This window comes from Scyliorhinus torazame, chromosome 1, assembly GCF_047496885.1.
Source record: "Scyliorhinus torazame isolate Kashiwa2021f chromosome 1, sScyTor2.1, whole genome shotgun sequence".
Classification (NCBI taxonomy): Eukaryota; Metazoa; Chordata; class Chondrichthyes; order Carcharhiniformes; family Scyliorhinidae; genus Scyliorhinus; species Scyliorhinus torazame.
The window spans coordinates 185,422,373-185,450,075 of NC_092707.1; the positions used below are offsets into that span (position 1 = coordinate 185,422,373).

The 27,703-nt window shown below is 48.0% G+C and overlaps 1 protein-coding gene across 1 annotated transcript in view; it reads right to left on the reverse strand.

Moving 5' to 3' along the window:
• Positions 1 to 256: 256 nt before the first annotated feature.
• Positions 257 to 27,703, reverse strand: part of csmd2 (CUB and Sushi multiple domains 2) — a 995,459-nt gene continuing 968,012 nt past the window's right edge. The window contains exons 66-68 of the mRNA XM_072502405.1: positions 24,898 to 25,036; positions 10,209 to 10,391; positions 257 to 2,483 (exon numbers count right to left, since the gene is read on the reverse strand). Of these exons, the coding sequence (XP_072358506.1) occupies positions 10,232 to 10,391; positions 24,898 to 25,036 (299 nt within the window). The 3' untranslated portion in view covers positions 257 to 2,483; positions 10,209 to 10,231. The remainder of the gene's footprint in view (positions 2,484 to 10,208; positions 10,392 to 24,897; positions 25,037 to 27,703) is intronic.

Consider the following 27,703-nt stretch of genomic DNA (forward strand, 5'->3'; position numbering starts at 1 on the left):
GCATAATTCTGCTGCTGTTTAGTATTAAGCCAGTAATGAGTGTGTGTGGGTGGGTGGGAGAGCATGACAAATCCATGCAAGGGATAGAGTGGGGTGGGGTGCAGGGGGTGGGTGTCAATCATGAAAGGCATTCGATGTCTGATTGAGGGACCCGGCATTGTGAATAAAAGGGCTTACCGAATGCCACCCCCTCCCCTTGGTGCTGGACAGCCTCCCCCTCCTCCCCATCACCCCGCCCTCCCTGCCATCACTCGCCTGTGGCCTGGGATCCAGCAACAATTCTAGACCTTCGGTGGATGCCACAGTTCCAGCAGCTAACACCTGCCCAGCGATCCTTCTGTTCCATAGAGCTGCCTGTCTCTGATTGGCAGCTCTTGGTGGACGGTACTTTTGCCCCGGGGTCATTGATCCTGAGGAAGGCCCGTCATTTACCAGTTCAGTGCCTGAGTGGCAGCTAATTCAATGTGCTTTCCCGAAAAGAGCCTGCTCTCCAGCCACTGAGCGAGACCACTCTCACCAATATTGTGCCAAAGCAATAGGCTCTTAGATACCTGCGAACTCCAAAGTGCCCTCCTCTGAAACTTCTTGCAACCCTACAATTTTAATTGCTGCATCATTGATGACCATGCTGCCAGATGACCAAGCCCTGAACTCGTAAATTCACTCGCTAAAAGTTTTTAGGCTTGATCAAACAGCCACGGAGACTCTCACGTATTTGCCCTCTGAGCAGTGCAGTACACTGGCACTGCCAGTGCCACCCTGACAGTGTCATCTGGGTGCGAGCCAGGTGGCGCTGGCTGGGGCACTTCCAGGATACCAGGTTGGCATTTCCAAGGTGCCAAGTTGGCACTTATTGCGCAGCAGTGATCGGGCTGGGGATGCCCTGCATGGGTGTTGGGGTGGCGAGGGGAGGGAGAGGGGGACCCCCCTTCATAGGAGTTGGGGGGGTGGGGGTTCACGTTGGGAGCTTCAGAGTTCGGGATGCTGCACTGAGGAGTTCCGACGAGCGGAGCTCCTCAGTGCAGAAAATGGGGCTGAGTCCCGATCACTGTAGAGCTGGGCTTATGGGCTCTATGAGCCCCCTCCCCGTCCCTAGAGTGACGCCGCAAAACACGACCCCTGCTTTTTATTTTGACAAAGTGTCAGAAGATCTGGAGAGAAAACCTGACTGTTTCTTTGAGGAACACCGTGCCGATTTTCAGTCAGAATGTGGCACATTGCCATTTTGGGGGAAATTTCCGCCTGATATCTCTCTGCTTCCTTACATTTCTTCAATCCAACACATTCCCACCTGAAAGATCCCTCAGTATATTGCATTCTCACTGAAATGAGAATCCCTGTATCTTTAGCGGCAGATTTATTTCACAGAAGCTACTAAATTCTGCTTTGTGAGTTTGACACTTCTGCTCTGGAGCCATCTTCGATCTCTGAATTCTGAATGATTAGGAATGAATGATAATTAACAACAATAATAATTAATGGTAATAATGATAATTACGGTGCTGACCAGAGCCAGTGAAATACGACTATCTTTTGGAAAGGGGAATCTTTGAGATTGCATCTGAAGAGCTGGGTTTGTAACCAAAGCTGAGGAGACAACAGCTGGAATAGAGTTCAAATTTAAACCTTTCACTTTTGGGTTTGATTGAGATTGGACCCTATTGGCACCATTAGAAACATGAGTAAATTGTTAAAGGAGTCTAATAATATATAATGCATAATGGTAAACAGTTATGTTAAATGTGCCAAACTGTTGAATTAAGTTTATAATGATCTTGCCTTCCTTCAAACGGCTTTAAAAACATGCACACCTCGAGCTGTTATCAGAGAATTGTAATGAATCCTACAGAGTTTCAAATGTTACAACTGATAATTAAAGGGATACCTAAGTTTAGATACTGATGTTTCCATTCACTTCCAGAATTAACGTGTGATTATCTGCATACGTTGGAGATTATGTATAGCACTAAGAAAAACGCTCAACAATGTGAAGTCACCGAATATAAAAAGTTCAAGGAAGCAGCTCTCAAGTCCTGATGAGGACCAGAAACAGCAACAAGGGAGAACCCAAGGTATGTTCCCTCTGTGCAGAACCAGATTCCAACATTTTACATAAAATTGAGGACCAGGTCAAAACTTTGGATCGTTATGAGAGGTTGGGCCTTATTGTTTTACTTGTCCTTTGCCAAAACTCATCCAGACTGGAGACATTTCCTTGGAGTCACTGATTGTTGAGGGCTAGAGCTCAGTGGTGTGTTCAGTCCATCGTCACTGATGTACTCCCTTGGTTACCACAGTAAGGAAATGGTTTCCAACTATAGTGCTCTCTGGACACACTAACCGGCCTCCACCACCCACCCCTGGCTCTTCATAGCTGAAGTAATGTAAAGGGCAGCACTCCTAGTAGCTTCTCCACACTCACAACATCTTTGAAGACAAGCAGTCAAGTAGAATCTGATGAGGTGATCCTGGACTCCAGCATTCTGTTTAGAGACAAAACAAAGACATTGAACAAATTTCAAAAAGTCAACAAACTCTTCATGGAAATAAAAGGAAAATACGGTGGCTGTTGCAATTCTGAAATACAAACAGAAAACGCTGGAAAAACTTAGCAGGCCTGGCAGAATGTATGGAGTGAGTAACTCAGTTAACGTTTTGAGTCGTCTGAAGAAAGGTCATACAGACTCAAAACATAAACTCCGTTTCTCTCTCCTCAGACGCTGCCAGACCTGCCGAGCTGTTCCAACAATTTCTGTTTTTATTTTAAGCTCTTTCAAAATGTCATTGAATTTGGGATGTTGGAAGGTAACATTAATGCTGTCATTTATTTAGGGGGCCATATCTGCTGTTAGAGCAATGGATCTTACAGAAATCATCTGAACTACCTGCACCCAGATTAAATCAATCCATTGCTTTTATAATCTTCACTAAAGTTAAAATGAGACAGTGTTAACATCAGCCAAAGAGCAAGCTTGCATAAACCTCAGTGGCTTGCAACTCACACTCTGATGATCTAATTTGTTTAATTAATTTGGTCATTTATACACCTTTACATGATTCCTTTACTCAATGATTTTAAAATGATTTCATCACAATGAATTGGAACAAGTTGACCCTTTGAGCCTTCCCTTCCATTCGCTACGAACATGGCTGATCTGATTGTAGTTTCAAATCCACTACCCTGTCTGCCCACCTCCCAATAGTTTTCATTTTGAATTTTGTGCAACTCTTGTTCCACAGGTTTCCCTTCACAGAGCTGGATACAGAAGAACCATAAAGTAATTGGAGAGATGTTGTAAAATTGTGGCATGATGCTGGGTGGGGTGCTGTCTGATTGCTATCACCTTCATTGATTTACTGTGTTTGTGATGCTGTAAAATCAAACTGTATCATCTCCAGAGATGTCAACAGAAGAAAAGGATACCCTTTGTTCTTTTAAGAGCTCTGACTCCTATTCGAATTTAATTGATAATGTGAAGGCACTGAATTAATTAGCATCACATCTTCCTGAAAATGAAAGAAATCCTGACTTTAACATGGCAACTTTGTTTGAAAATGTGACACATGCTGAATGGAACTCATGTACTTTGTCAGCAAGAGCACTGTATGCCAGTGTTGAAGGGTGGGAGCAAATTTGCAGGAACCTCGCTTTTGACGCAGGTGTAGAAGACAGGGTCCAGTATGCTGAGCGAATGCATTACTTTTTTTAGGAGGAACGCCATTGTAGGAGATGATTGAGGTGTTGGGTGCTCTGAGGTACAGATGAACCAACACGGTTGTGATTGGTACAACGCAGTTTTATTCCAACTAACTATTTACACATCTGACTTGGTACTCAGCACGTTGTGACTGTGTGAGTGTCTTGTTAATGAGGCCCTGGCCCTGTGCTGTCTCCAGATGGACTGTCCAGGAAGTGCCGTGTTTCTTGTCTTATACTGTGTCTGCTCTTGTCTGTGATTGGCTGTCATGTTATGTGTGCTAATTAGTCTGTTGGTCTGTCTATCATTATGTATGTGTTATGATGTATGTTTGAATATCATGACATCCCCCTTTTTTACAAGATTATGTGCCTACGTGGTTATAAATATAAATGTGTCCTGAGTGCAGCTAAAGGTGTGTGTGCGAAATATTGACATCATGTACATGGGGCTTAACTATATACAACGGGCGATGTCAGGTGTGACATGCTAACGAGGTTGTACCATAACAAAAGAACAACGTTGAAATTTGGACCGATCAAACGAGGCCTGGAACGATAAAACAGTGACATGTTACAAAACAGTAGTTGCTAAAGTTTGACGTGTGAACAGTCTCATAAGTCCAGTCTAGTAGGTGGGCGACAAATTCGGGTTGACCGCCTCAAGGGTGGGTCGAGAACCACCGGCTGAGGTGCGAGCCTGGCCACGGGCGGCGACAGAATTGGCATGGTATATGGCAGCTCCACGAAGTCGCTATCAGGAACAAGTGGAGGACACGGCGTCTGTGTAGGGTCCCGTTGCGAGCATGGAAGTAAGGGAAGGGCTCGGCGATTGCGCCTACTCACGGATCCATCCGGCATGCGTACCAGGAACAAGCGGGGAGCCACGCGTCGGAGAACTTCGGCAGGTGCTGACCAGCCACCGTCTGGTAGGTGGATGCAGATGTTGCCTCCAGAGACCAGGGAGGGAAGATCAGTTGCCCGTATGTCGTACAATCTCTTCTGGCGATCGCGCTGCAGTTGCATCCTATGCAATACCGGAGCATGGTCTATTGTTGGTGCCAGGATGGAAGGCACAGTGGTTCTGAGGGCGCGACCCATCCTGTGCTGTGCTGGTGAGAGACCAGTGGCTAGTGGGGCCGAGCGATAGGCCAGCAGAGCGAGGTAGAAGTCCGACCCGGCAGCAGCAGCCTTGCAGAGGAGCCGCCTGGCAATGTGAACGCCCTTCTCCGCCTTTCCATTGGACTGGGGATGCAGAGGGCTGGACGTCACGTGTGTGAAGCCATACGAAGCAGCAAAGGACGACCATTCATGGCTGGCAAAACAGGGTCCATTGTCCGACATGACAGTCATCGGAATGTCGTGGCGAGCAAAGGTGTCTTTGCAGGCCCTGATGACAGCAGACAACGTCAAATCGTGCAGGCGTATGACTTCTGGGTAGTTTGAGAAGTAGTCAACTATGATGACATAGTCCATGCCGAGCGCGTGAAATAGGTCGACACCCACCTTCGCCCAGGGGGACGTCACCAGCTCATAGGGCAGAAGCGTCTCAGGAGGTTGCGCCGGCTGAAACATTTGGCAGGTTGTACAGTTGAGCACCATGTTGGCAATATCGTGACTGATGCCCGGCCAGTATACCGCCTCTCGGGCCCTCCGTCTGCACTTCACGACCCCCAAGTGGCCTTCGTGTAGTTGATCATGAACCAGCTGGCGCATGCTGTGCGGAATCACAATCCGGTCCAGCTTCAGAAGGATCCCATCAATGATGGCTAGGTCGTCTCGTACATTGTAGAACTGCGGGCACTGCCCTTTGAGCCATCCTCCCGTCATGTGGCGCATCACTCGCTGCAGAAGGGGGTCGGCCGCAGTCTCTCGGCGGATACGGGCCAGACTGGAGTCGTCAGCTGGCAGATTTGCCGCTGTAAAAGCTACCTGTGCCTCGACCTGACATACGAACCCCTCCGCATCTGGCGGCGTGCTCACTGCTCTGGATAGGGCATCCGCCACGATGAGGTCCTTCCCTGGAGTGTAGACCAGTTGGAAGTCGTACCCCCTGAGTTTAAGTAGGATGCGCTGGAGGCGAGGGGTCATCTCGTTCAGGTCCTTGTTTATTATGCTGACCAGGGGGCGGTGGTCAGTTTCGACCGTGAACCGTGGAAGACCATAGACATAATCGTGGAACTTGTCTAAACTGGTTAGCAAGCCCAGGCATTCTTTTTAGATTTGCGCGTAGCGCTGCTCTGTGGGGGTCATGGCCCGCGATGCATAGGCCACTGGGGCCCATGATGCCGTGTCATCCCTCTGCAGGAGCACTGCTCCAATGCCGGATTGGCTGGCATCAGTTGAGATTTTGGTGGCACGAGACGTGTCAATAAACGCCAACACTGGTGCCGTAGTGAGTTTGCGTTTGAGCTCCTCCCATTCCAGCTGGTGTGTGTGTTGCCACTGGAACTCTGTGGATTTTCTGACGAGGTGGCGCAGAGTCGTCGTGTGGGAGGCAAGGTTGGGAATGAACTTCCCCAGGAAGTTGACCATGCCAAGGAAGCGTAGGACAGCCTTCTTGTCGGCCGGCTGCAGCATGGCTGTGATGGCGCTCACCTTGTCTGCATCCGGACGGACCTAGACCAGGAGATATCGTCCCCCAGGAACTTCAACTCGGTCTGGCCAAAGGAGCACTTGGCTCGGTTGAGGCGCAGGCCGTTTTCCCGTATGCAGACAAAAACGCTTTGGAGACGATGTATGTGCTCCTGCGGTGTGGTGGACCAGATGATGACATCGTCCACATATATGCGCACCCCTTCGATGCCTTCCATCATCTGCTCCATGATTCTATGGAAGACCTCGGATGCCGAGATGATGCCAAATGGCATCCGGTTGTAGCAGAATCTGCCGAAAGGGGTGTTGAAGGTACATAGCTTTCGGCTGGACGGGTCCAGTTGGATCTGCCAAAATCCTTTAGAAGCATCCAGTTTCGTGAATATCTTCGCCCGGGCCATTTCACTGGTGATCTCCTCCCGTTTGGGTCTGGGATAATGTTCCCTCATAATATTATTATTGAGGTCTTTGGGGTCTATACAGATGCGGAGCTCGCCAGAGGGCTTCTTGACACACACCATGGAGCTGACCCATGGCGTGGGCTCCGTGACCCTGGGTAGGACCCCTTGGTCCTGGAGATCCTGCAGCTGCTGCTTGAGGCGGTCTTTAAGTGGCGCAGGAACCCTGCGAGGTGCGTGAACGACCGGGATGGCGTCCGGTTTGAGGCGAATTCGGTAGGTGTATGGCAGTGTTCCCATGCCTTCGAATGCCTCCTGGTTGTGAGCGAGGAGCGATTGGAGCTGTGCGTAGAACTCTGCATCTGGGAAGTCAGACGTGCCGTCTGGAGAGAGAGAGAGAATTTGTTGCACAAGGTGGAGAGCCTTACATGCCTGTGCGTCCAGCAGGGAGTCCTTCGATGAGCCAACTATCTCAAACGAGAGTATGGCCGTGTGTGTTTTGTGTGTCACCTGGCGCTGGCAGGATCCCATGGCCGGGATAACGTTCCCGTTGTAGTCGACCATCTTGCACCGGGATGGCTGGATTGGTGGTCTGACCTTCATGGCATAGAAGGCTGATCATGCTATGAGGTTGGCGGAGGCGCCAGTGTCCAGGCGGAAAGTGATCGGCGATCGGTTGACCATTAGGGTGGCACTCCATTCATCGCCCGTATTGATGGGGTTGACCCGGTTCGCATCAATGACCGCAACCCGGAAGGCGTCTTGGTCATCTGTGTCGTCGGTTTGGATGTCGTCATGTGGAGGCTGAATGGTCCGCACGTTCCTGTGAGGTTGTCGGAGATGTAGAAGATCAACAGGTTGAGCCGCTCGACAGTAGGCAGCGTAGTGGCCCATCTTGCCACAGCGTAGGCATTGTCGGGTTTTTGCAGGACATTGCCCTTTTAAATGTGCAGCTCCACAGTTGCCGCACGTCATGATGTCATGGCGTTCGTTACGCCACTGCGCATGCGCAGTTCGGTCTTGCGTCGGGCGCGCCTGCGCAGCACGTCCCTCAGTGTTGCCGTAGGTTTTGGCGTGCGCAAACGCGGGAGGCCTCAAAAAGCGCGCAAAACGGCCGCCCTCGTCCGGGCCGCAGGCCGGGAGAAACTCGATTGCCTGTATGCGTTCGGCCTCGTGGGCGGCCTGGCTTGCCGATTCGATCGCGTGGGACCCCCTCCGTGCTGATTCGGTCGCCTGAATTTGGGCATAGCGGCTGGTCGCATTTTCATGCAGGACACAGGATTCAACTGCAGATGCTAAGGTCAGGCCTTTAATTTTTAGAAGCTGCTGGCGTAGGCCACTGGAGGCAACACCAAAAACGATCTGGTCCCGGATCATGGACTCTGAGGTGGTGTCGTAACCGCAGGACTGCGCGAGTATGCGGAGGTGCGTCAGGAAGGACTGAAAGAGCTCATCCTTACCTTGCAGGCGCTGCTGAAAGTCATACCTCTCAAAGCTTTCATTGACCTCAACGTTGAAATGCTTGCCGAGCTTGAGGAGGACCGTGTCATACTTAGCTTTGTTCTCGCCTTCCGCGAACACCAAGGAGTTGTATACATTGATGGTGTGCTGACCTGCGGTAGTGAAGAGCATGGCAATCTTTGTTTCGTCCGAGGCGCCCTGTTTTTCATTGGCTTGCATGAACAGTTCGAATCGCTGCTTGAAGAGCTTCCAATTTGTGCCCAGGTTCCCAGCGGCTTGCAACGGCTGCGGTTTGTTGCGGGTGTCCATGGCTCAGGATGGCAGATATGCCGGTAGGTATCGATTCACTCACTGGTACCATGAGGTGTTGGGTGCTCTGAGGTACAGATGAACCAACACGGTTGTGATTGGTACAACGCAGTTTTATTCCAACTAGCTATTTACACATCTGACTTGGTACTCAGCACGTTGTGACTGTGTGAGTGTCTTGCTAATTAGGTCCTGGCCCTGTGCTGTCTCCAGATGGACTGCCCAGGAAGTGTCGTGTTTCTTGTCTTATACTGTGTCTGCTCTTGTCTGTGATTGGCTGTAGTGTTATGTGTGCTAATTGTCTACCATTATGTATGTTTAAATATCATGACAATGACCACTAGAAGGTGATCCTCGGGACCCCCTGTTGGATCCCTACTTTTTGTGTCATCAAAAGTCGGATCTACTCTGCGGCCCCAGACTCCAAACCTTTTGACGAGCTGGTGGCACTTGTTTTCTGAGGCAGGTGCTTTTTACGCATGGACAAAAATATTTCTAAGTGCCTAAAAACTGGATGGGGCTGACATGAATTGCACCAATTCTCGGGTCAAAAAGGACACTTTGTAATTTTTTCAAGAAATTCCACCCATCCAGCTGGTTCGCAACGCAGAGTGAGGCCAGCAGCGCGATATCAATTCCGGCTGAGTATTGGCTGAGGTTACTCATGAAGGCCCCACCTTCTCAACTTTGCCCCTCGCCTGAGGTGTGGTGACCCTCAGGTTAAATCAGCGCCAGTCAGCTCCCCCCCCTCAAGGGGGAAAGCAGCCTATGGTTAACTGGGACTATGGCGACATTACTTTATTGAGAATGAGTATCAATTACTCACAGGCCTGGTGCAACACGAGTTGGATGTAGAAACAAAGTTCCCTGTATTCAGTTAGATGATTTCCTCAAATGCAGCCTCAGAAGATAATTTCCCTATTCTATCATAAGGAATTGTGCACAACACGTAGCAACCGTTATTATGGCCTTTTTGAATGAGACCATTCGTTTAACGTAATCAAGTACTGAATTATGAGCAGTTTTACCCATTTGCATCCTTTTGGAATTGGGTTGAGACATTGCAAGCTTATTTTGCTTAATACTCCAAGAGTGAACAGAAGGCGAGAGGCTCAATCTATCAAACTTGCTTGGATTTGTACCCTGGTTTCAAAGGTGCCATTTTGTTTTCTTTCAACTTTTTAAAAACATTGTCTGGGAACCCAACTTTTTAAAAACATTGTCTGCGAACCGCCCCCCCCCCCCCCCCCCCCCCCCCCCAGCACCCTCCTCCGACCCTATGATGTGTTTCCGACAGCCTTTCGCTGTCAGCAGGATCTTTGGTGTTTTGCGTGGCGCTCCCACCCTGCCGCTGGGAAGGGCTGGAAAATCCCACCCAATATTTTTTCCTTTCTCTCCCGCTGCCTATGTTACTCCTGACTGCTGTTCGCAAGCCTCTGACAATGTCACTTTCCAGTTATTTACTTGAGGGTCTACACAGGATCCACTCGCAATTCCTGCAATTGTAAAACTGGAATCAGGAAATATTGAATATCAGGTGAGTATTTGGGGACGTAAAGCTCCCACATTTTGGTATCCTGCAGCCCAGTAAGTTGGAACAGTATAATCTGTGTCAATGAAACAGTTGTGAACGGACTCCCAACGTTACTCAATAGGTAGTGGAGAACATTTATCAGTAAAAGTACAAAGACCAGGTAACTTAGTGATGTTAAAATAAATTAGTCACGCATTCACCTCAACTTACTTACCAATGTTTTGTTAAGAGAAAGTGCTATACTGCTGTGCATACAGTGCTCACTGTCACCTCAATCTCATTGGCCACAATGTCAGATGGTTGGACATTTCGATCGTACATGGGGTTTTCAAAGGTTGCTCGACCATTTGTGTTTTCATGCCCTGCAAAACCATTGAATGGTACTTTTGGCCTTTTCCTAGAAAGAAATTCAGAACAATGTCAAATCCCAAGTTTTTCTAGAGACTTGAAGCAAGCCCCTTCGCTTCATGCAGGTAAGTCAGTTCCAGCTAGAAGCACTTTCCCAATATACAGAATCCTAGCAGATACAGAACTTTGTCAGCGGATTGATCAGGATTTGACTGAATTTCTGATAATTATAGAGAACGAGCTGTGCTTGCCACACAGCAGGATTGGTAAAATGTATCTAATTGTGGGTCATGCCAATTCCTGTTGATTCAATTTGACTATCAGTCAAAAGCACCAACACTCTTTCCACCATATATAATTCCCATCATCCATGTACCCCATGTTTAGATGTGGTTGTGCTCCTCATAGTCAGAAGCGCAGCATGGTGGCACAGTGGTTACCGCTGCTGCCTCATAGCGCCAGGGACCCAGGTTCGATTTTGGTCTTGGGTGACTGTCTGTGTGGAGTTTGCACATTCTCCTCGTTTATGCGTGGGCTTCTTCCGGGTGCTCTGGCTTCCTCCCACTGTCCAAAGATATGCAGGAGAGGTGGATTGACCAGTCTAATTTGCCCCTTAGTGTCCAAAGATATGCAAGTTAGGTGGGGTTGCAGGGATAGGGCAGGGGAGTGGGCCTTAGTAGGATGCTCTTTATGAGGGTCGGTATGGGTTGAATTGCCTCCTTCTACACTGCAGGAGTTCCATAGATTCTATGAAGTCCTATTCCAAGTAATGTTTTTTTAAATAACTTTAGATTGCTCAATTCTTTTTTTTCCAATTAAGGAGCAATTTAGCGTGGCCAATCCACCTACCTTGCACATCTTTGGGTTGTGCGGTGAGACCCATGAAGAAACTGGGAGAATGTGCAAACTCCACACGGACAGTGACCCGGGACCAGGATCGAACCCGGATCCTCAGCACTGTGAGTGCTGCCCTATTGTTCCAAGTAATGTTTGAGCATATCCTGTACTGCTACATATAAATAGACTCGAACATAGCAAAGTAGAATTGAAGTAATACGTCAATTAGCCTTTCACATACAACTAGGATACACTCCTTATACAATCGGTAATAGTATAGTCAGTCCAATTATATGGATGTGCAAGTTTGATCCTCAGTCAGTAATGATCGAGTTTGTCTCATTATATACAGATCTTGGGATGTTGGGCGAGGTCATGCACTTTGATATATCTGGATGCCAAGTGAGTATGATACAAGTCGCGAAAGTAAGCGCAAGACCTAATAGGGCAAGTTGTAAATGAATAAGTGAATTTAATAAATCTGGTGGGACAGCACCAAAGTAAAAATGGCCATGGAAGTTGTTGTGCTGGAGGAAAAATCCAATTTTGGAAGGGGGGTGTTGTGTTATTGACCCTGGGGTAACACGGACTGCAACTGGATGCAGTTAGACTGGAAAGCAGACACCAAACTTAGACGTTGGTTCAATACGATTTATTGAACTTCTGTAACAAGGCACACAGCTTTCTGTGGGTTGACACTCGACTACTCTAAGTATGCTAACTCTAACTAACTCGACCAGACTAGCTCTGAAGGTGCTAACTGATATATACACCCTGACTGTCACTACAGTTGGCACCAGTGGAAAGAGGCAGAGTGCTGATGCCTCGTGAGTTTTATAGTAGGAAGCCCCCCTCTAGTGTTCTGTCCAGTGATTGGTTGTGTTCTGTCCTGTGTGTTGATTGGCTAACCTGGGTGTCTATCACTGCCTTTCTTTATCTCATGATGTGCATGAGTGCATATTATGACAGGGGGGGTTGGTGAGAGAGAGAAAACAGGCCCAGCTACCCTCCTCGAGTAGCCTATATGCAATTCTGGTAGCACACTACGGCTAGAATTTTACACAAAAGGGAAATGGCAATGGTAAGATATACCAGCTGAAAACTCAGGGCTGAGTCCCCCTTCACTGGCATGGAAATCCATGGCTGGATTTTACTGTAAATAGGCAGTTTAACTCTCTGTGAGTGCAGCTCCGCATCATAGGATGTCTCACCTTCGAGAGTTACCACCCAATTAGATAGCCAGTAGCTTTGCATTCCCTGGCAGGCCCTGTTGAAGGTGGGGGTGGGACAGCACAACAACGTGGAGCCCAAACAGGAGGAACACACTGGGAATGCTAGGGTATTCCTGGCAGCGGCACACGATGGCATGGGCACCTCCCATTGCTGGTAAAATATGAGTGGTGGCAGAAGGAGGACATAAAGTGGTCATTAATGGGCCACTTGAGGGCCTAAAATGGCCTGAGGTCAGGTGGGCCTCACAACAGCCTACCCCACTACTGGTAAAATTCCAGAATCACAGAATTGTTACAGCGAAGGATGAGGCCATTTGGCCCATCATGTCTGCACCAACTCTCCGAATGAGCAATTCACCTAGTGCCATTCTCTTGTCATCTGCTCAGGACATCACCTCAGCATGGTATCCTAGGCCCAACCCACTTCAGCTGCTTCATCAGTCACCTTCTTTCCATCATGAAGTCAAAATCAGGATGTGCAGCATTTTCAGCACCATCCGCAAATCCTCAGATACTGAAGGAATTCATGTCCAAATGTAACAAGACCTGGACAATATCCAGGCTTGGGCTGTCAAGTGGCAGGCAACAACTATGCCAGGTAATGACCATCTCAAAAAAGAGAGAATCTAACTGGTATGTATTGTGGCACACCGCTGGCGTTATCAAAAATCTTCAGACTTTGGAAGGAACAAGAAGGTGTTTATTTTTAAAGAGCAACTTGGTACAGGAGGTTTTGCAGCACTTGGATGCCTTGGAGCACAGATCCAAATCCTGACATGCTTACGGCATGGCTGCTAGATGCATTCTGCTCAAGTGAGGACTTCACCCTCTGGGGTGATCACTCACTCTCAGTTCCCATTGGTTCAGGTGACCCTCTTCTCCTGTGCTGTCTTACAGAGAACATAGAATTTACAGTGCAGAAGGAGGCCATTTGGCCCATCGAGCCTGCACCGGCCCTCCGAACGAGCACCCTACTGTCATGATGCAAACACACATACACACTGATGGACAGATCAACAGACCAATCAACACGCACACAACATCACAGCCAATCACAAGCAAGGGCACACGCACTATAAAACGGGGAACACCACAGTTCCCGCTCATTCCAGCAGGAGACAGCTCAGGGCACAGAGCTCACAGCAAGCCACTCAGACATTCACCATGTGCTGAGTGCCTCTCCAAGATAGTGTTAGGGCTGGGTCCACAGGTTAAAGGGTAATGAACGAACCACAGTAACAAGTTTACAAATGTTGTTATTGATAGTAATAAAACAGAGTTGTACCGTCTGCAACCGTGTTGGTTCGTCTGTGTCGCAGAGCACCCAACACGACACCTTGCCCTATCCCTGTCACACTACTTAACCTTTTGGACCCTATGGGACCGTTTAGCATGGCCAATCCACCTAACCTGCACAACTTTGGACCGTGGGAGGAAACCGGAGCACCTGGAGGAAATCCACGCAGACAAGGGGAGAATGTGCAAACTCCACGCAAACAGTTACCCAAGGTCGTATTCGAACCTGGGTCTCTGGCACAGTGAGGTAGCAGTGCTAACCACCTGTGCCACCATCTGCCCCTCCAAATAGGTTACGTGGGTTCATATTTGTTTTGTAATTGTTCGACGGACTCGCAAAAAAGAAAAGAAAATGATGTTTTTACCAGCACGGTAGCCTTGTGGATAGCACAATTGCTTCACAGCTCCAGGGTCCCAGGTTCAATTCTGGCTTGGGTCACTGTCTGTGTGGAGTCTGCACATCCTCCCCGTGTGTGCGTGGGTTTCCTCCGGGTGCTCCGGTTTCCTCCCACAGTCCAAAGATGTGCAGGTTAGGTGGATTGGCCATGATAAATTGCCCTTAGTGTCCAAAATTTCCCTTAGTGTTGGGTGGGGTTACTGGGTTATGGGGATAGGGTGGCGGAGTTGACCTTGGGTAGGGTGCTCTTTCCAAGAGCCGGTGCAGACTCGATGGGCCGAATGGCCTCCTTCTGCACTGTAAATTCTATGATCTATTCTATGATCTATGATCTATGATCTATGATCTATGTGTTGAGTAACATATTATCCCTCTGAAATATGAAGTACTATTGAATTTTGATTGTACCTGCCGAGAGTGAGACAGTGGTCTCAAAAAAATCATTAAAACTAAAAAAAAATCTTTTAATACTCTGTTTATACCACGTTTTGTCCTTTAATTTGGTATCAGTATCCAATTCTATTTGGGCGGATGAATGGGTTCTGCACATTTACAGTGGCTTGCAGCTAAGCAGCTCAACAAGGGCAGTACCATTAGTTTATGAGCACCCAAAATACACCATGTGGCACACAGGTATTTTCTCACAACTATAAGTGCTTACAAGGGATATTTACATTTGTCCCACATCCCCTTTCCTGTGTCCCCTTCAACAACATTGTGCACCATGCTTTTCAAAAATCCAATCCCAACTAGGAGTGCCAGAGCAACATTGTTCATTTTGATCTTTAGGGCCAGTACACATCCTACAATCGACATCTCAAACTAATAGTATGGCTGGGTTTGGATGGACATTGTGCCAAAGTAGGGACCTGCTTCTCTGCGGTGCCCCCGGTGAGATGCCCGAATGCTGAGTTTTAAAGCACTAAATGTCACTACTCCCGGACCCACTCCACCCACCCCCCAAAACACATGCAGATGTTAATCCAGATATGGTGTCTCAAATCTGGCCCTCCCAAATCTGGAGTTATCCAAAAAGACATTTTTATAAGCTGCAATGCATCTATTTTAATTCTTATTAAATGAGTAAAGTAACTCATTGGACAATTCAGCTGGGTGCTGCACTGGCGCAGGGGGTGCAATGGACTAGCTATCGGCTTTGCCCGCTTGCTGTGCTCAGAGTGGCATGGGTGACCCTTGACCTCACCAAGCTTGAGCCTGTGGATCAGTCATATTTATCATCTTGTTTTTTTAATTTTGATCATTATTTCTCCAGTATTATGTTTTTTCCCCCAAACTTCAACAAAACAAAAGTTGTTCACTAGATTTCACCTGCCTCCTGTTAAGTGAATTATGGTTCTGATTGTTTTTCTCCAAAACCGGCAGGATCCCAAATCTGACACGGACTCAGTCCGATGGCAGCTGGTTTTGACACACTGTAGCTGTACCTCATGGTGTCAATTAACATCAGTTTTCTGTTCTCAATGCTGCCCATCCAAACACGATGGTGGGCAAGCTGAGATTTTCCATCTATCTTCACGGAGCAGTTATTCCAAGGCCAACGGAACAATAGGTAGTTTAAAACAACAGAAAATGATGGAATATTTTTGAAATTCACAGGACAGAATTGTGTTTTTATGCAGATTATTCCATCTCTGCATATCATCTTAATGTGACAAACAGAGGAGTTTCATGCAAATAGCTTAAATTAATTTGGATATAAAACAGATTTCAATTATTTTCATAAACATGAACTAGCTACCCAGAGGGGATTTGTCTGCCAGGCAGCCATTCAATCATTTGAGCTCTTGTTCATTAGATTGTGCGAGCAAAAGGGAGTGGGGGTGGATGGGACAGAAGATTTCACAGTCAGCGATTGCAATCCTTCGAAGTGACTTTCGATATGGAACAGGAGAACCCATGCTATGGTATTGTTGCTTTCATCTCCAAGGGATTTGAGGACATAGGAGTTGTGGACCCTTCTGTCATCTTTAGTGCTATTTCATTTCTTAAGGAGCTGCAGATAAGACTGCCTGACTATGTATTTTTTATTGGACTCTGCACCAGAAAGATATGACAGGACACTGCATTATTTCAAAAATTGATTCAACTGGAAGAGATTGTACAAATTAACATCAGTAAACGATATTTTCCCACCATGAATAGATTACCAATTATAAACCAAGAAGTTTAGAGTATGCATTTTATCTCCGTCAGTGTTAGTTATGAAAACTGGCCAATATCGTCTCGACAGGTGGGAAACTAAAGGCAAAAAATTAAAGTGACAATTTCAGAAAGGTTTATCGAATCTCTCAGGCTGTTTGAATAAGAAAAATGGAAATAAAAACCTGTGATTTTAACTATTCAACATCTACCTGGGATAAATTTGGTTATTTCCATCAAATCTGCTTGCAATTGAAATTATTTTTGAATAAGAAAAGCAAACCTGGGGTTAAATTGCTCTGTGCATCAAAGCTAGCATATAAACTAATTGTGCACTGAACTGTAGCCATTTGGTGCAACACACAACTAATGCGGCAGATGCTAAATTTTGTGCATGCTGTTATAATTGCTACCAGAAGTGAAGAGCATTAACTCATTTCAATGTAAAAACAGCATGTGATAGTGTTTCTGTCTGCTAATGACCATTTGAAGGGTATCTCTAAGGTTTGATTTTGACCAGAGATGCCTGCTCAGAACTCATCATGATATTGCAGCAGCAAAAGGAATGGGAAAATACCGAAAGAGAAGCAACAATTGGGAGAGGGGAGAATCTGGTGGGTAAGTATCCTGCATGCGAGAAGTACGCCTTGTGGGTTTTCAGTGCATGCCTTGCCACCGAAGTCGTTTACATCACTGACACAAATGCGGTGCTCTCTTGGGCAACCACACACCACCATGTCATGTCACTCTGGGGGCTCAAAGTCTAGCCCCAAGTACATTTCCAGAGGCCACAGAGAGCAGGAAAAGCTGCTAGAAGAGAGAGGAGGAAGAGTGGGTGAAGGAAGCCATTTCCATCCAGGGTGTTTAAGCAGAAATTCTCTGGCTTAAACCGCAGTGATGAACAATATGTTGGACATCTGCACTACAGTACGTAGGTTCTCACTGAAATCTGCCACTTGCTACAGCCACAATTGTAACCTCAGAGCAAGGCAAGGATCGCATTGCCAGAGGCTGTGAAGGTGACTGTGGCAAATAACTTTTATGCACCTGGCTCACACCAGGCATTTGTAATATCTCAGAGTCTGTTGTCCACTGTTGGGTAAGGTTCTCTATTCAAAGAGCGATAACTACATTGTATTCTTGCTTGCCAGAAGCAAACAGGATAGGTCAACAAAAAGCCTTGTGAGGATCATGGGCTTCCCCTTGGTGCCGGTTGACTTACATGCACAATGTTTCATACATGCCACTTCTGAGATATACTGCAATCAAAAGGGATTCCACTCCCTCAATGTCCATCTGGTGTGCGGCCATATGTTGTGAGGAAAATAGTGGTGACATGAAAATCTCAGGGAAATCCAAGAAATTAGAATATTTTCTGTCACTTATATATATTTTTTTAATTAAATATTTTATTGAAAATGTTTGGTCAACCATCACAGTACATTGTGTATCCTTTACACAATAATATAACAGTATAAATAACAATGACCTGTTTTATAAACAAAGAATAAATAATATATAACAAAAACGAAAACTAAAACTAAATGGCAACTGCCTTGTCTCAGATAAACACTCTCCAAAAATATGATTTAACAGTCCAATATACAATTATTTATAGCAACGACCTATACATATTATACATATATATTAACAACCCTGAGAGTCCTTCTGGTTCCTCCCCCCCCCTGGGCTGCTGCTGCTGCCTTCTTCTTTTCCATTCCCTCTATCTTTCTGTGAGGTATTCGACGAACGGTTGCCACCGCCTGGTGAACCCTTGAGCCGATCCCCTTAGGACGAACTTAATCCGTTCCAGCTTTATAAACCCTGCCATGTCATTTATCCAGGTCTCCCCCCCCCGGGGGCTTGGCTTCCTTCCACATCAACAGTATCCTGCACCGGCCTACTAGGGACGCATTGGCCAAAACATCGGCCTCTCTCGCCTCCTGCACTCCCGGCTCTTGTGCAACCCCAAATATAGCCAATCCCCAGCTTGGTTCGACCTGGACCCCCACTACTTTCGAAAGCACCTTTGTCACCCCCACCCAGAACCCTGTAGTGCCGGACATGACCAAAACATGTGGGTGTGATTCGCTGGGCTTCTCGAGCATCTCGCACACCTATCCTCTACTCCAAAAAATTTACTGAGCCGTGCTCCAGTCGTATGCGCCCTGTGTAACACCTTAAATTGAATCAGGCTTAGCCTGGCACACGAGGACGATGAGTTTACCCTACTTAGGGCATCCGCCCACAGCCCCTCCTCAATCTCCTCCCCCAGCTCTTCTTCCCATTTCCCTTTCAGCTCATCTACCATAATCTCCCCCTCGTCCCTCATTTCCCTATATATATCTGACACCTTACCGTCCCCCACCCATGTCTTTGAGATCACTCTGTCCTGCACCTCATGCGTCGGGAGCTGCGGGAATTCCCTCACCTGTTGCCTCACAAAAGCCCTCAGTTGCATATACCGGAATGCATTCCCTTGGGGCAACCCATATTTCTCGGTCAGCGCTCCCAGACTTGCAAACTTCCCATCCACAAACAGATCTTTCAGTTGCGTTACTCCTGCTCTTTGCCATATTCCAAATCCCCCATCCATTCTCCCCGGGGCAAACCTATGGTTATTTCTTATCGGGGACCCCACCAAGGCTCCCGTCTTTCCCCTATGCCGTCTCCACTGTCCCCAAATTTTCAAAGTCGCCACCACCACCGGGCTTGTGGTGTATTTCTTCGGTGAGAACGGCAATGGGGCCGTCACCATAGCTTGTAGGCTAGTCCCCCTACAGGACGCCCTCTCCAATCTCTTCCACGCCGCTCCCTCCTCTTCTCCCATCCACTTACTCACCATTGAGATATTGGCGGTCCAGTAGTACTCACTTAGGCTCAGTAGTGCCAGCACCCCCCTATCCCTACTACGCTGTAAGAATCCCTTCCTCACTCTCGGGGTCTTCTCGGCCCACACAAAACTCATGATACTCTTTTCGATCCTTTTGAAAAAAGCCTTCGTGATCACCACCGGGAGGCACTGAAACACAAAGAGGAATCTTGGGAGGACTACCATTTTAACCGCCTGCACCCTCCCTGCCAGTGACAGGGATACCATGTCCCATCTCTTGAAGTCCTCCTCCATTTGTTCCACCAATCGCGTTAAATTTAACCTATGCAATGTACCCCAATTCTTGGCTCCCCAAGTAACGAAAGTCCCTTGTTACCTTCCTCAGCGAAAAGTCCTCTATTTCTCTGCTCTGCTCCCCTGGATGCACCACAAACAACTCACTTTTCCCCATGTTCAGTTTATATCCTGAGAATTCTCCAAACTCCCGAAGTGTCCGCATTATCTCTGGCATCCCCTCCGCCGGGTCCGCTACATATAACAACAAATCATCCGCATACAGAGATACCCGGTGTTCTTCTCCTCCTCTAAGTACTCCCCTCCACTTCTTGGAACCCCTCAATGCTATTGCCAGGGGCTCAATCGCCAGTGCAAACAATAATGGGGACAGAGGGCATCCCTGCCTTGTCCCTCTATGGAGCCGAAAGTATGCAGATCCCCGTCCATTCATGACCACACTCGCCACTGGGGCCCTATACAACAGCTGCACCCATCCAACATACTCATCTCTAAAACCAAATCTCCTCAGCACCTCCCACAGATAATCCCACTCCACTCTATCAAATGCTTTCTCGGCATCCATCGCCACCACTATCTCCGCTTCCCCCTCTGGTGGGGGCATCATCATTACCCCTAGCAGCCTCCGTATATTCGTATTCAGCTGTCTCCCCTTCACAAACCCAGTTTGGTCCTCATGGACCACCCTCGGGACACAATCCTCTATCCTCATTGCCATTACCTTGGCCAGAATCTTAGCGTCTACATTTAGGAGGGAAATAGGTCTATAGGACCCGCATTGCAGCGGGTCTTTTTCTTTCTTTAGGAGAAGCGATATCGTTGCCTCAGACATAGTCGGGGGCAGCTGTCCCCTTTCCTTTGCCTCATTAAAGGTCCTCATCAGTAGCGGGGCGAGCAAGTCCACATATTTCCTTTAAATTCAACTGGGAATCCATCCGGTCCCGGAGCCTTCCCCGCCTGCATGCTCCTAATTCCTTTCACTACTTCCTCTATTTCAATCTGTGCTCCCAGTCCCACCCTTTCCTGCTCCTCCACCTTGGGAAATTCCAGCCGGTCCAGAAAGCCCATCATTCTCTCCCTCCCATCCGGGGGTTGAGCTTCGTATAATTTTTTATAAAATGCCTTGAACACTCCATTCACTCTCTCCGTTCCCCGCTCCATCTCTCCTTCCTCATCCCTCACTCCCCCTATTTCCCTCGCTGCTCCCCTTTTCCTCAATTGGTGGGCCAGCAACCTACTCGCCTTCTCCCCATATTCATACTGTACACCCTGTGCCTTCCTCCACTGTGCCTCTGCAGTACCCGTTGTCAGCAAGTCAAATTCTACGTGTAGCCTTTGCCTTTCCCTGTACAGTCCCTCCTCCGGTACCTCCGCATATTGCCTGTCCACCCTCAGAAGTTCTTGCAGTAACCGCTCCCGTTCCCTACTCTCCTGCTTTCCTTTATGTGCCCTTATTGATATCAGCTCCCCTCAAACCACTGCCTTCAGCGCCTCCCAGACCACTCCCACCTGGACCTCCCCATTATCATTGAGTTCCAAGTACTGTTCAATGCACCCCTTCACCCTTAGACACACCCCCTCATCTGCCATTAGTCCCATGTCCATTCTCCAGGGTGGGCGCCCATCTGTTTCCTCCCCTATCTCCAAGTCCACCCAATGTGGAGCGTGATCTGAAATGGCTATAGCCGTATACTCCGTTCCCCTCACCTTCGGGATCAATGCCCTTCCCAAAACAAAAAAGTCTATTCGCGAATAGACTTTGTGGACATAGGAGAAAAACGAAAACTCCTTACTCCTAGGTCTGCTAAATCTCCACGGGTCTACTCCTCCCATCTGCTCCATAAAATCTTTAAGCACCTTGGCTGCTGCCGGCCTCCTTCCAGTCCTGGACCTCGACCTGTCCAGCCCTGGTTCCAACACCGTATTGAAATCTCCCCCCATTACCAACTTTCCCACCTCTAGGTCCGGGATGCGTCCTAGCATACGCCTCATAAAATTGGCATCATCCCAGTTCGGGGCATATACGTTTACCAAAACCACCGTCTCCCCCTGTAGTTTGCCACTCACCATCACGTATCTGCCCCCGCTATCCGCCACTATAGTCTTTGCCTCAAACATTACCCGCTTCCCCACTAATATAGCCACCCCCCTGTTTTTCGCATCTAGCCCCGAATGGAACACCTGCCCCACCCAACCTTTGCGTAGTCTCACCTGGTCTATCAGTTTCAAGTGCGTTTCCTGTAACATAACCACGTCTGCCTTAAGTTTCTTAAGGTGTGCGAGTACCCGTGCCCTCTTTATCGGCCCGTTCAGCCCTCTCACGTTCCACGTGATCAGCCGGGTTGGGGGGCTTTTTACCCCCCCCCCCCCCTTGTCGATTAGCCATCCCCTTTTTCCAGCTCCTCACCCGGTTCCCACGCAGCTGTGTCCCCCCCCAGGCGGTGCCCCCCCGCCCATCCCACCCCATGCCAGCTCCCCCCTCTCCCCAGCAGCAGCAGCCCAATAATTCCCCCCTCCCACCCCCCCCCCCCCGCTAGATCCCCCACTAGCGTAGTTACACCCCCCATGTTGCTCCCAGAAGTCAGCAAACTCTGGCCGACCTCGGCTTCCCCCCGTGACCTCGGCTCGCACCGTGCGACGCCCCCTCCTTCCTGCTTCCCTATTCCCGCCATGATTATCATAGCGCGGGAACCGAGCCCGCGCTTCCCCCTTGGCCCCGCCCCCAATGGCCAACGCCCCATCTCCTCCACCTCCTTTCCTCCCCCCACCACCTCCTGAGGAAGAGAGAAAAGTTACCACATCGCAGGATTAATAACATAAAACTCCTCTTTTCCCCCCTTTTTACCCCCCTCTTCGCCCCCATACTCGCCCCACCACTTTGTTTCAAACGTTCTTTTTTTTTTAAAAAACCCGCTCATTCCAATTTTTCTTCCACGATAAAAGTCCACGCCTCATCCGCCGTCTCAAAGTAGTGGTGCCTCCCTTGATATGTGACCCACAGTCTTGCCGGTTGCAGCATTCCGAATTTTATCTTCTTTTTGTGAAGCACCGCCTTGGCCCGATTAAAGCTCGCCCTCCTTCTCGCCACCTCCGCACTCCAGTCTTGGTATACGCGGATCACCGCGTTCTCCCACTTACTGCTCCGAGTTTTCTTTGCCCATCTAAGGACCATCTCTTTGTTCTTAAAACGGAGGAATCTCACCACTATGGCTCTAGGAATTTCTCCTGCTCTGGGTCCTTGCGCCATCACTCGGTATGCTCCCTCCACCTCCAGCGGACCCGCCGGGGCCTCCGCTCCCATTAACGAGTGCAGCATCGTGCTCACATATGCCCCAACGTCCGCTCCCTCCGCACCTTCAGGAAGACCAAGAATCCTTAGGTTGTTCCTCCTCGCATTGTTCTCCAGCACCTCCAGCCTTTCCACACATCGTTTATGGTGTGCCTCGTGCATCTCCGTCTTCACCACCAGGCCCTGTATGTCGTCCTCATTCTCGGCAGCCTTTGCCTTCACGACCCGAAGCTCCCGCTCCTGGGTCTTTTGCTCCTCCTTTAGCCCTTCGATCGCCTGTAATATCGGGGCCAATAGCTCCTTCTTCATTTCCTTTTTGAGTTCTTCCACGCAGCGTTTCAAAAACTCGTGTTGTTCAGGGCCCCATATTAAACTGCCACCTTCTGACGCCATCTTGGTTTTTGCTTGCCTTCCTTGCCGCTGCTCTAAAGGATCCACCGCAATCCGGCCACCTTCCTCTCCTTTTTTCATCCGTATCCAGGGGGGATTCCCTTCTGGTTCACCGCACAGTACTTTTAGCCGTTAAAATTGCCGTTGGGGCTCTTATTAAGAGCCCAAAAGTCCGTTCCACCGGGAGCTGCCGAAACGTGCGACTCAGCTGGTCATCGCCGCACCCGGAAGTCGTCACTTATATATTTTAAAAACTGGGGGGAAATGTAAGCTGCTTAAAGCTTGGTTATGTTAATAGACCTAGTGACTTTGATATGTTGATGAGTTTAGCAACATTGCAAACATGTTTACCTAAGGCAGGTTGGTAACAATGAGCAACAGAATATGAAGAGATTTGAATAAGGTGTTATGGGTTCAAAGGAAGTGATAAGGTGTGAAGAAAGGGTCATAAGTGACTGTACGTTGCATTTACACTGTAAAAGCTAGACTCAGGGAAATAAAATAATTAAGTCTGAATTCTAAGCCGTTATGTCAAATAAGGGAAGATCAAAGGGGAAAATTGTAGAAGTCAAAAAATCCCTACAGTGCAGAAGGAGGCCATACAGACCACCCGACCGTTTGAAAGAGCATCCCACTGTGGCCCACTCACCACCCCTCCCCCAATCCCCGTGACCCCACCTAACCTGCACATCCCTGGATACCAATGGGAAATTTTAGCACAGCCTATCCACCTAACCTGCACATCTTTGGACTGTGGGAGGAAAGCACCTGGAGGAAACCCACAGACATGGGGAGAACGTGCAAACTCCACACAGCCAGTCACCTGAGGCTGGATTCGAACCCAGGCCCCTGGCTCTGTGTGGCAGCCGTGCTAACCACTGTGCCACCCTGCCACCCAGTGCTAACCACTGTGCCACCCTACATATAATGAGAAAATGAAACAAATGAATGAAGTTGTTTGTTAGACTTCAGCCAACAGTAGGATTGGCTGTTTTACCCCCAGCAAGCAGTGCCTGTGAAGAAAGAAAGCTGCTTGCTTTACTTCATAAGCAACCCTAAAGATATATAACTGCCTGGATTTCTATAGTTTTTAAAATCTATAAAGTGTTGGGGAACATTTGTGGAGGATTAGCTCTTAATGTAGTGAAGTAAAGGTTGTTTGGAACCGTGTAAAATTAGGGATACTGTGTGTTGTCTTTGTCTTAATTAAGTGTACTTCTTATTTACTTTATTGTTGTTTATTTTATTGCATAATAAACATTTATTTTATTTTAAAAGATCACAAAACAACTGGGACATTATTCTCTGGATTTCAAACTTTTCCTCGCATTATACCGTACTGCAAAAATACAGTTTGAGGGCAGTTTCAAGTTTCCCTTCTGGGATTTGCAATAACTTGGCATTAACTATCAGCCTCATCCTTAAATGTTCTAAGTCATGCAGGGCTCATGCCCTGCATCCAGAGAGCCTTTATAATGTAGCTGTCTGCTTGCATCAACTGAATGTAAGCCATCACAACGAATGAGCGACGGCTATCTGCTGACCATATGGCTGGTGACTCCAATGTGCAAATCATCTGACTTCAATATCATTAAACAGAGCCTCAATTCCTCATTCACCAGCAATCCCACACCTTGCCTTCCCTCTAGCACTGACCATCACAGCATGGTCAGTCTCGTTTCCCCAAATAGGGTAATTAATTTTGTGGTAACAGTGACGAGTCACAATTCTTTTTGTTGTGAACGTGGAATTCCTGGAGTGGTTCGTTTGAACAGCTGCATCAAAATCAGGACAAACCTTGACAAATCCAGCCTGTCCAACACTTACCTGTGTTTGTAGAGATACAATATAAATCCTGCTGTTATCAGGGCAAAGAAAGGCACGAGGATGGCAACGGCCACCGAGCTGCTGCTGGTGCTAAGGTGGTGCCCTATGGAGTCCGTGCCAGGTTCGAGAATGTGTAGATCTGAATAAGACATCAAATAATTTATATTTTGAGAAACGGAGCTTAAAAAGCAACTGCAGAATGAAAATGCAGAGAAGAACTTAGTGAGAGTCCAATCCAGATATGCATGAGCAGCAACAGGACTTCTCTGCTTGATATCATAGAATCTACAGTGCAGAAGGAAGCCATTTGGCCCATCAAGTCTGCACCAGTCCTTGGAAAGAGCACCCCACCTAAACCCACACCTCCACCCTATCCCCGTAACCCAGTAACCTCACCCAACCTTATTGGAAACTAAGGGCAATTTAGCAATCCACCTAACCTGCACATCTTTGGACCATGGGAGGAAACCGGAGCACCCGGAGGAAACCCACGCAGACACGGAGAGAATGTGCAGACTCCATACAGACAGTGACCCAAGCCAGGAATCGAAACTGGGACCCTGGAGCTGTGAAGCAACTGTGCTAACCACTGTGCTACCGTGCTGCCCACTATGTGCATACTCTATGGAGCTTACTGGAGTAATATCCAAAGTCTTAGTGATAATAAAACTTCTCATAAATATTACAGAACAGCACACCTGACAAATCTCCTTACTATTGTTGAAACTCATATTCCATTACAACCTGATAAGTCTCCCGATCACAAGCACTGAAAGTAAAAGCTTCCTGCCGAGCCCAAAAAGGTCAGGTCGCAAGCTGTTATATGTTTCTGGCATGTACAGTGGTGAATTCAGCTCCATTTACCACTAATATGCAGATTATGAGATAGGATCTCGTGAACATACTGTAACAACTGGGCATTTAATTGGAAACGCTGAAACTTCTACTCTGGATATTGTAAGCACCTTGCTGCAGTACATTTTTTTATCCGGCAAGAACTCATTGAAAAAATGCCGGCAAGGTGATGGCACTTGCTGTTATTTATGTGTAAATTGTGCAACAACTTCAGGCAAGATCTGTTAAACGTGAGTATCCAGAACTAGCTGTCCGAATAGCCCTTGGTTTTTTTTCTCGGAATTTGCTGCATTTACCCATTGAATTCAGCGCAGAATCTAAAGGCATGTCTTTAAAAGCAGAAGTAGCCTTTTAATTTTATGATAATTGTTAATGATGCAAATCAAATTCACGAGCACAGATTTAAAAAAAAAAGTAATTTACGGGATGTGGGCGTCGCTGGTTCAGACAGCATTTATTCCCATCCCTGGTTGCCCTTTAGAAGGTGGTGCTGATTTACCTTCTTGAACTGCTGCAGTCCCTGAGGTGTAGGTACACCCACTGTGCTGTTAGGAATGGAGTTCCAGGATTTTAACCCAGCGACAGTGAAGGAACAATGAAATATTTCCAAGTGGCAGTGGTGGGTGACTGGGAGGGGACCCTCCAGGTGGTGGAGTTCCCAGGTACCTGTTGCTCTTGTCATTCTAGATGGTAGTGGCCGTGGGTTTGGAAGGTGCTGCCTAAGGAACCTTGGCGACTTCCTGCAGTGCACCTTGTAGAAGGTACTCACAGCTGCCACTGGTCCTTGGTGGTGGAGGGATTGAATGTTTATGGAAAGAAGAGCAATCAAGCGGGATGCTTTGACCTGGATGATCAAGGGCAGCATGGTAGCACAAGTGGATAGCACTGTGGTTTCACAGTGCCAGGGTCACAGGTTCGATTCCCCGCTGGGTCACTATCTGTGCGGAGTCTGCACGTTCTCCCCGTGCCTGCATGGGTTTCCTCCGGGTGCTCCGGTTTCCTCCCACAGTCCAAAGACCGTGCAGGTTAGGTGGATTGGCCATGATAAATTGCCCTTCATGACCAAAAAGGTTAGGAGGGGTTATTGGGTTACAGGGATAGGGTGGAAGTGGCTTAAGTGGGTCGGTGCAGACTCGATGGGCCGAATGGCCTCCTTCTGCACTGTATGTTCGATGTTCTATGAAACCCAAAAAACTCGGGGAAATTGTGAAAATTCCACACGGACAGTGACCCAGAGCCGGGATCGAACCTGGGACCTCAGCGCCGTGAGACTGCAGTGCTAACCACTGCGCCATGGTGCTGCCCCGGTGTTGAGCTTCTTGAGTGTTTCTGGAGCTGCCCTCATCCAGGCAATTGGAGAGTATTCCATTATATTCCAGACTTGTGCCTTGTAAATGGTGGACAGGCTTGGGGGGTGGGTTAGGAGTTCAGTTACTCGCTGTAGGATTCCTAGCCTTTGACCTGCTCTGGCAGCCACAGTATTAATACAGCTAGTCCAGTTCAGTTCCTGATCAATGGTAACCCCCAGGGTGTTGATTGTGGTAGATTCAGTGATGGTAATGCCATTGAATGTCAAGGGGCGGTGGTTAGATCCTCTCTTGTAGGAGATGGTCATTGCCTGCCACTTGTGTGGTGCGAATGTAACTTGCCACTTGTCAGCCCAGGCCTGGATATTATCCAGGTCTTGCTGCATTTGGACATAGACTGTTTCATTTTCAGAGGCGTCACATTTGGTGTTGAACATTGTGGAGTCATCTGCGAATATCCCCACTTCCGACCTTATGATGGTAGGGAGATCATTAATGAAGCAGCCTAACATGGTTGGGCCTGGAACTCCTGCAGTGATGTCCGGAGCTGAGATGATTGACCTTCAACCACACAACAATCTTCCTTTGTGTCAGTTATGACTCCAACCAGCAGAGAGTTTTCCCCCTTATTCCCATTGACACCA